Source organism: Malaclemys terrapin, chromosome 1, assembly GCF_027887155.1.
Source record: "Malaclemys terrapin pileata isolate rMalTer1 chromosome 1, rMalTer1.hap1, whole genome shotgun sequence".
In the NCBI taxonomy this organism is placed as follows: domain Eukaryota; kingdom Metazoa; phylum Chordata; order Testudines; family Emydidae; genus Malaclemys; species Malaclemys terrapin.
This window is the reverse complement of record NC_071505.1, coordinates 128,236,064-128,248,189: the sequence shown is the minus strand read 5'-3', so window position 1 is coordinate 128,248,189 and position 12,126 is coordinate 128,236,064. Positions and strand designations below refer to the sequence as shown.

Below are 12,126 nucleotides of genomic sequence, written 5' to 3'. Positions count from 1 at the left end.
TTCCGTCTAATTCTTGGACCTGAGCCATCAGTGTTTGAATTCCTGTCTTCACTAGTAGGCCCAGTTTCCCAAATCACAAAAAGAAAGCTATCCAGACTGAAACTGATAGCTATTAAAAAATATAAATGTTCAATTAGTGAACATACTTTTATTGAATCTTAAATAGCATAATACCTAGTACCAATGATTCCCTACAAAGTTTAAGCATTTTTATAATGTAAAAACCTTTATAGTATATTTTTACACAGAACCCCCAATTCTACCCAGCATGCTTTCAGAGACACCTATTATTTAAAAAAAATAAAAGGATTTATATTAAAATAAATACAAAGGATATTTAAAAAGTTAAAAACTTGGGCCAAGCACTACAGTGTTACACTTTGTCTGCTCTGACAAGTGAACGACAAAACTTTCATCGTTCAGAGGTGTTAAAAAAAAGCCCTCTCCCCCCCCAAAGACAAAAGGTTTTTTTTTTTTTTTTTTTTTTTTTAATAGAGAAAAAGCGCCGGTGTGAACAGTGCTTTGTTGACAGGAGCACTCTCCTGCAGACAAAGCTACCGCTGTTCGTTGGGGGTGGAAGTTTTTTGTTAGTGGGAGAGCTCTCTCCTGCCGACAAACAACAGCTACACTGCGCACCTTCTAGTGGCACAGCCGTGTCGCTAAAAGCCTTTGTGTTCTGTACTGCCCATCAGGAAATGAAGTAGGTTCAATTTCAGTACCACTATCTAAACTGTCTAGCATTACCCTGAGTGCTTCCTATTGCTCAAAAGTCAGCAGCCGCCTTCTGACCACTAAGGAACTGTGGCCTGACATCAACATATGTTACACTACAGAGAGTACATACTGATTTAATTGCATATCTATTCTAAACAAGCCCAGGCATTTTCTTAAAACCGCAAGTCAAAGCTACTTGATATTTGCTTTGAGATTAAAACCTAAATGTAAACAAGAAGAATATTTTAATGTTGCTATAGGTTCCTTTCATCCCGAACAGCAAAAGGGACTTTACAATTTACTATGGCCCCAAACCTTAAGCCACATACCATGAAAAAGCTCCAACTGGTAGGGAACACAGCAGCCCATCTCCTTAACACAGGTCACTATGAATACATATCCCAATGCTTCATTCCCCACACTGACTGCTGAATGAACAAGAGTACAGTTTGAATGTCACACAACAGGTACCTCTAAGTACTTCATAGGACTGGTCTTAATTGCCTGGGAGATTACCTCTCTCTCAGTGACCACAGCCTCCCACAACAGCGAGGTACCACAGCAGCAGAGAAATTGTTAGAAGGAGTCTCATAAGTGACCAAGACCAAATTTTCATAGGAGCTTGAACTAGACTATGTAACCCACTTCCACTAGAGATATGGATGACTGCAGGCCTCATTATTTAGAGACGAGCACAAAATTAATTTCACCAATTTTGCTTTCCCTCAAATTCCTCACATCTGTTCATACCCAAGCATAAAGAAAAAAATCCTATAAATTAATCAAGCTATTTCATCGAGAGGGGAAAATGTTATTGTAATTCCTATTTGTAAATACTTAGAAGGCACATAGATTCTACAGTGATGGGGACTACATAAGTAAGCACTTACTAAGGGTACATCTACACTACAGCGGGGAGTCGATTTAAGATACGCAAATTCAGCTACGTGAATAGCGTAGCTGAATTCGACGTATTGCAGCCGACTTACCCCGTTGTGAGGACGGCGGCAAAATCGACTTCTGCCGCTTTTTGTCGGCGGCGCTTACTACCACCTCCGCTGGTGGAGTTAGAGCGCCGATTTGGGGATCGATTGTCGCGTCCCGACGGGACGTGATAAATCGATCCCCGAGAGGTCGATTTCTACCCGCCGATTCAGGCGGGTAGTATAGACCAGACCTAAGATCCTTCTTCCTGTACAGACTCCCACTGAACTCAGCTTTGTCATCAATTATATTATACAGTGTGCTACGCAGATTAAAAAAAACAAGTAAGGTCACAAAAATTAATGGGATTCTGCACAGGTCCACGCCTATGTTCCCTTTTGCAGGATAGGGGCCTACAGGATTTACATACAGAAACACAGCCAACTCTGGGGTACAGGGCAGCAATCAAGCAGTACTGCACTTGAATATAGGAACAAAACCTAATTTAATAGAAGCATCACAGGAACTAATGTCTATGCAAAGTAAACAACATTTTGGTTTTTAAGGTTCCACTGGTAAAAACTATGCATCACTGTTCTTCAGTTGGCAGCTTGCAGGCCAGCTCCAGCAATGAGGGCCTTCTCTTTGGCCATCAGGAGGCAATAGGCATCAGCTCTTCCTTCATGCCTCCTGGGAATCAGCAGCCAACCAGAGCTGCTCAGGAAGCAGCAGAAAGTTCTCTGCCCTGCCCCTCAGGAGCCCAGCCTATTCTCACAAGAAGAGGGGGTAGGGGAGAGAAGGAGCAGTCCCTGATCACAGGAGGGGAGAGAGGAGGAGGAGGGAGCAGAAAGAACTCTGCAGCTCAGGGCTCCTCCATTCCTTCCCCCCCTCCATTCTGTGCACAGGGATACCTCCTCTGCTCCCCGCTCCCTGTCACACCCAGCTAGGGAAGGAGGGTGAAGAACGCCTGGAGCACTTCCCCCCCCCCCCCCCCCCGCAGCCTGGAAGGGGAAGGGGGCCTTCATTGCAGGCCCCTTCCCCCCCCCACCCCCCCGCTCTCCAGCCTGGGAGAGGGGGGTGTAGAACTCTATCAGCTACAAAAGTGAGGCCGAGGGCCACAGCGGATGGGGGGCGAATTGATGGGGACTGGACAGAGACCAGGTTGGATAAAAATCAATGATTTTTTTTTTAAATAAAAAAAAATCAATTTTTTGGATAAAATGCTTTTTGAAGAGAAAACCTATCTAAAGATAGTATTAATTAAGATACATTATAGCTGAAAGATATCTCATCATGGAATGGGGATTATAAATTCTAATGCTATAGTATGAGACAATATAGTCATGTAATGTTTAAGAAAAGTTTTGTAAATGAGTTCCAATAGTTCATGGATTAGGGACCCAATCTTATGGGGTTCCACAGGCTTCTGTATAGATTATTTAGGTTAATCTTTTTATCTACACAATGGGACTCAGTCTAGAAGATACCATCAGAGATGCTTAGTTTTGCAGTTCTCAAACTGTGGATTTGTCTCCCCACAGGTAACTTGCCTGTTAACAGAAAAAATGTTTTTAAATAAATGAACAATACATAGAGAAATAACAGACCTCAGCTCTATTGTCCCTCTGCAAATTTGTGTACACAGAGTCAATCCCTTACCTCTCTCTAAAAGTGCAAAGTTTCAAAAAGTTCAATGAATAGAAGATTGTTGGGGATGGAATAGATCTGGACAAGGAGAAGAAGTCTGGAGATAAATGTGAGAAGTGAGGGACATATGCTTGTTTTGTTAAAATATTATATGTTTGCTGTTGAAGAAAAAAATCCAGAATACTTAACATTGTTGTTTTAGTGAAATAAAACAATTTAAATGTCTGTCTGGTGATGTTCTCCTCCTAATACAGCATGGCAAGAAAATCCTCCAAATATTAATGATTAACATGTTGAATTGGAGATAGTTCACCTCCCAATGACTTCAGAAATATCTGCTTCAATTACCTTTGGTAAATGAAATAACCAAACAATCATTCATTTTCTGATATAGCTGTAAAACTAATCTGAAAAGTTTTCAAAATAAATCACTGTTTAAAAATGTATAGTGTGTACCTTCTAAAAATGAAACCTACATCTATCTCTGAATTGTGAAGAATATGTATTAAGGTTATAACAATGAACAAGAATGCACTTTTATGTAGAAAACCATGATTAAATCGAGTCTTCCTGACTAGTGATTTAAATCATGATTTAAATCAAATCCACCCTGACAGAGACACTTCAGTTTAGTTTCCCTCTATTTACTGACGTGCCATGTATTTAATTTAGAAATTTTTCATTTGCATTTAAATACGCTGGAGCTAGAATGTGTTGATACACTTCAACTTACAGTGGTACACATTTAATTAGACTCTTATGCAACATAAACCAATCAGTAATTGACATGCTTTCATTAGTTATCTTGATTGCATGCTGCACAGAACTTTTCTGGGGAGTGAAGGGTGAGACGAAGAGATCTAATGTCGAAAGTTCAGGCAATAAAAAGGAATATTAGATGTCCATTTCTCATGAGTTTAACTTCTAATTTTAATTTAATAGTTTTAATATAATTAATACTAATAGCATGCTGTTATACAAGCATTACAGTGTATTAGTATAATTATTTGTTTACAGGATTTCAATGGAATATTTTGAGATTATTAAATACAATCTGGCACACCACTCTTGAAAGGTTGCAACCTCTTCGGAGGAAGGATCACTAGACAGCAAACACCCAAGAGCTCTTTGGTCCACCAACATTTGGATACTGCCTTATCCGCGCTCCAGAAAATGTAATTGAATACCATTGTTATACACTGAACAGCCTCTGAACAGGAGATGCCATGGAGCATACATTTTCCAGACTTGATATTTAGACCACCATGCCTCTTCCTTTCATTACTTCCAGAGTTTCCTATTTTAAATCATATACATTGTCAAACATAGAAGCATAAAATACATCTTAAGGTATTATTGCTTTTAATCTTTTATAATTTATAAATACAACTGTAAACTAAGGGAGTATTTTGCTTAACTCCAGAATTTGAGCCTATATACATACATTCTATTATATATATATACACATGCACATACACACACACACACATACTAGAGATGTAAATATGGGTTAAAAGTTATTTAACTGGTTAACCGTTAAGTGAGGTCCCTCTAGACAGCCAGCGTGGCTGGGGCGCCGCCGACCCAGCTGGCACAGCAAGGCCGGGACTAGGGTCCCCCTGGCTGACTAGCTGGGATCCCTCTGGCCAGCCAGCACAGCGTGGCTAGAGCTGGGATCCCTCTGGCCAGCCGGCACAGCGCGGCGAGGGCTACTCTGGCCGGCATCCCTCCAGGATTAACAGTTATGGCCACTTAACCTTTTACATCCCTAATACACACAGAGTAGGGGCACAGAAAACAAAATTTATCAAACAGAATGACTGAACTCTGGTGGATGCAGCTATAACATGACTACTCCCATGCTAATGCAACTTTATCATCTCAGCTTTTATAAGGAAATTCCTTCCCCAGGCATAGTTGTTCAAACCACAGATAAGGCTGGAAGTGAACCTAAGATCACCTACTTCAGCCCCTGCAAGAAGTAGGAAAACATGAGTCAGTGGAACTTTTAGCAGATTACAGAGATCAAACTATGCTGGCCTTGAACCACATCAAACTGCACACCTAATATGATCAAGTACTATTACAGTGCTTGTCCCACACTGACACAGCAGTCTCCTGCTGTACAATTCAGTGAGAACCCTCCCAAACACAAGATGGGATCCACTGAATTTAGCCACCAATGGTTCTGGCTAACCTGCAGTGTGAAGAGTTGTTGCTAAGGGCGTAAGAGCCCTTTAAGATCATTATTAACAATAAAACCTTTCTAAGTAGGGTGCACAAATTCAGTAATACCTAGTAATACCAGTAATGCCTGAAAATACTAGTTTAGTGTCTGTTCCCATTCAATTCTTAGCCTTTTCAGATGAAGTTGTTGTTGCTTGACACCTCCCAGGATTAGATCCTAGAGATAATCTCTTATGGACAGCACTTCCCCTTCCATTTAAAATTGTGAAACATCCCCACTGCAAGTATTTACATATTACATAGAAAAGTAATACCAGGAAAGTGTATATTAATCTGAAGGTAGGAGTGGTAGGAAAGCCACCATATATTTGCTTTCCTCCTCCACAAGTAGAAATTCCTTCCAGGAAAATTCTGGATACATTTAACTTCAGCTAAGACCTTCTTACTTATGGAGTGCTAAAACTCAGTTTATTTAGTGAATATGGGCAGTATCCCTTTCAAAGAAAACAGATTAATGTGTATGTTGTTTATCATATGACAATCTTGACACCTCACAAAATACACTTAAAGCTAAAAATTTTAAATATACCACAAATCTGAAAGATCTTCAAGGCTTTGAGAGTTAATTCTGTGGCAGGACAGAAGAAAAGATTTTCCAAGAAAAAAAAAAAATAATAATTCAGGCAACACCATTTTGCCTTAAATGCCTCAAGGACCAAAACCCCCATGACCCTTGTGACCCTTCATAACTACAGACCTGATCCCACAAACAGCTTCACACAGGCAGACCCTTGCACCCACACAGAACCCTGCTGATTTCAATGACAATGCACCCATGCGGCGTAGCTTGCAAAATCAAGGTCTAACAGGGCAAAATAGTATATACTAATATTAAAAGCTTAACATGAAACCCTTACTGAAACAACATATTTATCAACTTCTACAATAACTTAGCTGTAGGTGTGACCCTAAGAGTCCCTGAATGCCCACTGGCACAGGGCCTACCATACTGTAACTCTCAAGGCCTGACACACTCATTTCCCCTAACACGCTGTTGTTATATGAACCTAAAAGGTATCTTGTAAGGAATTCATATGTAAACATGTGACACGCTGGTTCCGAAAACCATCGCTTGATATATGTACTGGTTATGTATAAAAATAGGGCTGTCAAGCGATTAAAAAAATTAATCGTGCTTAATCTCGCACTGTTAAACAATACCATTTAAATATTTTTGATGTTTTCTACATTTTCAAATATATTGATTTTAATTACAACACAGAATACAAAATGTACAGTGCTCACTCTATATTTATTTTTTATTACAAATATTTGCATTGTAAAAAACAAAAGAAATAGTATTTTTCCAATCCCCCCATTACCAGTACTGTAGTGCAATCTCTTTAACATGAAAGTTGAACTTCCAAAAACTGCAATAAAAAATAAAACAATGTAAAACGTTAGAGTCTACAAGTCCACTCAGTCCTATTTCTTATTCAGCCAATCACTCAGACAAACAAGTTTGTTTATATTTGCAGGAAATAATGCTGTCCGCTTCTTGTTTACATCACCTGAAAGTGAAAACAGGTATTCACATGGCACTGTCGTAGCTGGCATTGCACGATATTTACATGCCAGATACACTAAAGATTCATATGTCCCTTCATTCTTCAATCACCATTCCAGAGGACATGCGTCCATGCTGATGACGGATTCTGCTCGATAACGATTCAAAACAGTGCGGACCAATGCATGTTGATTTTCATCATCTGAGTCAGATACCACCAGCAGAAGATGGATTTCCTTTTTTGGTGGTTCGAGTTCTGTAGTTTCTGCTTCAGAGTGTTGCTCTTTTAAGACATCTGAAAGAATGCTCCACACCTCGCCCCTCTCAGATTTTGGAAGGCACTTCAGATTCTTAAACCTGGGGTTGACTGCTGTATCTATCCTTAGAAATCTCACATGGTACCTTCTTTGCGTTTTGTCAAATCTGCAGTGAAAGTGTTCTTAAAATGGAACAACATGTGTTGGGTCATCACCTGACATTGCTATAACACGAAATATATGGAGAAGAATGCGGGTAAAACAGAGCAGGAGGCATACGATTCTCCCCCAAGTTCATTCGCAAATTTAATTAACGCATCATTTTTTTAACGAGCATCATTTGCATGGAAGCAAGTCTTCTGGAATGGTGGCTGAAGCATGAAGGGGCATACGAATGTTTAGCATATCTGGCACGTAAATACCTTGCAATGCCAGCTACAAATGTGCCATATACATTTTCAGGTGACATTGTAAACGAGAAGCGGGCAGCATTAGCTCCTGTAAATGTAAACAAACTTGTTTGTCTTAGCGATTGGCTGAACAAGAAGTAGGACTGAGTGGACTTGTAGGCTATAAGGTTTTACATTGTTTTGTTTTTGAGTGCAGTTATGCAACAAACAAAAATCTACATTTGTAAGTTGCACTTTCACAGTAAAGAGACACTACAGTACTTGTATGAGGTTAATTGAAAAATATCTCTTATCATTTTTTATTACAAATATTTGCACTGTACACTTTCTATTCTGTGTTGTAATTGAAGTCAATATATTTGAAAATGTAGAAAAATATCCAAAAACATTCAATAAATTTCAACTGGGATTCTACTGTTTAACAGTGCAATTAAAACTGCGATAAATCACGAATAATTTTATTAATCATGATTACTTTTTTAGTTAATCGCATGAGTTAACTGCGATTAATCGACAGCTCTAATAAAAAAATGACATGTATGTGCTGGGAATATGTTCTTAAAATGCGGGCTGGAGGCAGTACATAAATCCAGTCTGTCCTAGACAAAGGAATGTGGATTCATCTGTGTAACCAGCTTCATTACAGGCAGGGGACAGTGAAAGTACATTCACCTACAAAGTAAACAAAGCATTCAAGTTGACAAGCAGCAACTTAGCAAGTTCAAGGGGGGCCCAGAATTTGCACCCAGGAATTGTCCCTGGCACTTGAGGCAGAGACAATGGTCTTTGGGTACTATAAGAGGAGCAAAAAGACATTTTAGTTATCCATCACTCAGGGGACATTGGGTACAGCAACCTCTGAACCTGTGAAACTTGGACCCCCCTGCCTGTAGGGCTAGAGATGCTGGTGACTTGATGTTAGAAAGAAAATTGCTGAGGCAAAGATCGTAACTTGCTACAATTAAATGTTAGTCATGAGACAGCGTTTTGTTTTGTTTGTAACTATACTTGTCTCTTTTTCTTGTGCTTAATATCACTTAAATCTCTGCTCTTTGTTAATACATTTATTCTTGTTTTGTTACAAACCGCTCCCATGCTGGGTATTAAAGTGACGTGTGACTCCACAGCTAGCTCTGTCTCTCTGGGGGCAGCAAATTTAGTAATTTTTGTATGTTCAATGAAAGGGACTAGACACTCCAGAGATACATCTCTGGGGGAATTTGGGTTCACTGTATGTTATCTGCAAGGCAAGGTTTAGACTGGCAGGAGTTTGGTGGTGAAGCAGACAGAATGGTGTGGCAGCGAACACACAGTCTAATCCCCAGCAAAGCTCTCACCTGGTAACGCAGTGGCTTACAGTTCTGGCTGTCCTGATCAGAACATCACAGTTGTATCTTATAATATAATAGAAGTGATGCTATGGTGTTTTCTTATGCAATTAAAACAGATTAGCACAGGTAGAAATAAAAGAAAAGAACGAGAACTGGATGGTCTCAGAATTCGTAATGGGATATGTGCCTTTCATTTCTCCATTACTGGTTTTAACCCAACCCAGGTCAGAGTTTAGCAAGTGCCTGACAGCATTTTGGTAGCCTAACAGCAACTGTGTTGCTGATCTCAGTCCAGTTCCTAGAGAACAAGTGTCCATGGCTCAAACCATTACAGCCAGCACATAAATGAATCAAAATACTAACATTCTGCTGGCCATCTCAGGTGAAAAGCTAAGGATTGAATGGGAACAGAGACTAAACTAGTCTCTCATCCCAGCAATGGCTCTTTAGCTCAGATCTGAGGCACAGTGGTACTAGCAAGTGAAGGACAAATTTGTGCCACTGTTTCCGTGATATTTGCTGTGTGTGACTGAAGGATCTCACTCTCCAGAGTCGTCGTCATGTTTTTATGCGTGTGCCACACAGAAAGGGAAGGGAATAACAGTTCTCCCTACTTTTTGACACCTCTATCTTCTTTAATTTGCTACTACAGTACCTTGCCTTTATTATCATTTATTTACACTGACAAGACAGATCATCACAGGAACACAGAACTAACCATATCACATCAGGCCATTGGTCTGGAACCAGTGGCCCATATCCGAAGCTTTACAGGTAGATTAGAAAGCAAGAATTGTGCAATGCAGCACATGGTGGGTGGGGTGGAGAAAGGGGGAGGCCTTCCTCACACCTACAGTGAGGGTGGGCACGCCAAGCAGGAGAGATCAGCCCCCTTTTCCCAATAGTCACAGCTACTAATGCCCGCTGGAAATGGCTAGAGACGACCGTAAAACAGCAAACCAGGTTAATCCCACCCGCAATTCCCGCGTGACGCTGCGTCGCACCCCCACAGCTTGTTCCCCCTCGGTCCCGAAGGGGGGGGCACAGATTCAGGGCCCAGTGGGGGGGGGGCACTTCGCTGTGACACCCACGTTTGGCCAAACCACTGAACAGTCACGCGAACCGCGCACGAGGCAGGGCCGCAGCCAGGCCGCAGCGGCCGCCCCAGGCTGGCGGGAGGGGGCGGGCAGAGGGCTTGGGGCGGGGGGAGGGGGTCCCAGGCTCACACCGCCACGCGTCAGCCGCGCCCGGCCCACCTTGCTGTCATCCATGGGAGCCGCCAGGCCTGGCCCCGGAACAGCCGCCCGCCCGCGGCCCAGGCGAACGCCGCACGAACAGCCGAGGCCCGCGCCAGCAAAGTCCCCCCGGGCTGGCCGGTCACAGCGGCGCCAGGGCACCCGACACAGCTACTCGCCCCGCCCAGGAACAGGACCCGAACCGGTCCATAGCGCGCTGCGCGGTTTGTTTACAGCCCCCCTTCTCCCCTCAGCGGCGGGCGGGGCGAGCGCTGGGCGGGTGCATCCTGGGAATTGGAGTTTTGTTTTCCGTCGGTAGCCTCCACAGTCTGTGCAGGCCTCTGGGCGAGAGAACTACAGCTCCCATGGAGCCAGGTGCGGCGCGGGACGCTGCGTGGCGCGGTGCACCCTGGTAGTGGTAGTTTTGTACCATTGGGGAGATGATAGGTTAGGAGGAAGAACCGCCCAAATGAAAACTACGTTTCCCAGGAGGCAGTGAAAGGGACCGGCCCGTACACGGCTTTCGGGTCTGAATCGGGCAGATACCAGATAGCCGTATGTCTGCAGCTGCTATCCTGGTTCATAGCTGGTGAAGGGGGGGCGCTACAGCAGGAATGGCTGCAGAGCACCCCTGGGATGAGCTAATGGGTGGCATCTCCTGGCGCCACCTCCACCAAGGCAGTAAAAAGAACAGGAGTACTTGTGGCACCTTAGAGACTAACAAATTTATTAGAGCATAAGCTTTTGTGGACTACAGCCCACTTCTTCGGATGCATACAGAGTGGAATAAATAGAAGTGGGCTGTAGTCCACGAAAGCTTATGCTCTAATAAATTTGTTAGTCTCTAAGGTGCCACAAGTACTCCTGTTCTTTTTGCGGATACAGACTAACACGGCTGCTACTCTGAAACCTGTCAAGGCAGTAAACACTCCCTGCACCACAAAGCACCTGGGAATCAAACATTAAATCCAAGTGAAGCTATGACACTGCAAACCACATCCCTTCCTCTCCAGCAATCTCTCTCTCTCTCTCTCTCTCTCTCTCTCTGACACTAACCTCCTGGCCAGGGCAGAGCAAACATCCCCACAGAAAACCAAAAATCACTTGCGATGCTAGAGCAACACTGGCAGTCACACCGAGCTTTGACTCCTTGGGAAGAACAAAACAACGGTCAACTAGACTGCTATAGTGCCGTACACAGAGCTCTTACGCTAGGAGACTGGCTCATGGCGGTGCAATGAAATGTAAATGTAATAAAACAGTAATAATAATGAGAGATCTAAATAATTTAAACTAATCACAGTTCACATCAGTATAAAGTTTAGAGAAATATTTCTTTCTATTCTCACTGAATGTATGGATTATGTATTAGTATGTAAACTAAATTATGACCTATAACTGGTATCCTAGACACTGGATAAATCTCATGACTGGAGTATTGGTCTAGAGGAGTATAGCTTATTAACAAGGACAGGCAGGGGGGAAAAGGGTTTCCTTATATATATTCTTGATGTATATTTGTTCTGGGGTCCAGAAGCAGGTAAGAGGCAGACCACTTGAAAGTCTCCAGGTAAAGATAAAAGAAGAAAAATTAGGAGTGATGTCATGGTAGAGGTCTATGATAGACCAACAAATCAGGAAGAGGAGGTGGATGAGGCATTTCTAAAACAAATAACAAAAGTACCCAAAAAACAAGACCTGGTAGTAATGGGGAACTTTCATTCCCCAGACATCCATTGGAAAAGTAATATAGCAAAACACAAAATTTCCAATAAGTTCTTGAAAGGTATTGGGGACAATCTTGTTTCAGAAGGTGCAGGAAGTAACCAGAGGCATAGCCATTTAGACTTTATT

At 42.3% G+C, this 12,126-nt stretch overlaps 1 protein-coding gene across 1 annotated transcript in view; it reads right to left on the bottom strand.

Moving 5' to 3' along the window:
* The window catches only part of CREBL2 (cAMP responsive element binding protein like 2), a 35,108-nt gene extending 24,581 nt beyond the window's left edge, over positions 1-10,527 (bottom strand). The window contains exon 1 of the mRNA XM_054038710.1: positions 10,294-10,527. Within this exon, the coding sequence (XP_053894685.1) occupies positions 10,294-10,308 (15 nt within the window). The 5' untranslated portion in view covers positions 10,309-10,527. The remainder of the gene's footprint in view (positions 1-10,293) is intronic.
* Positions 10,528-12,126: the final 1,599 nt, after the last annotated feature.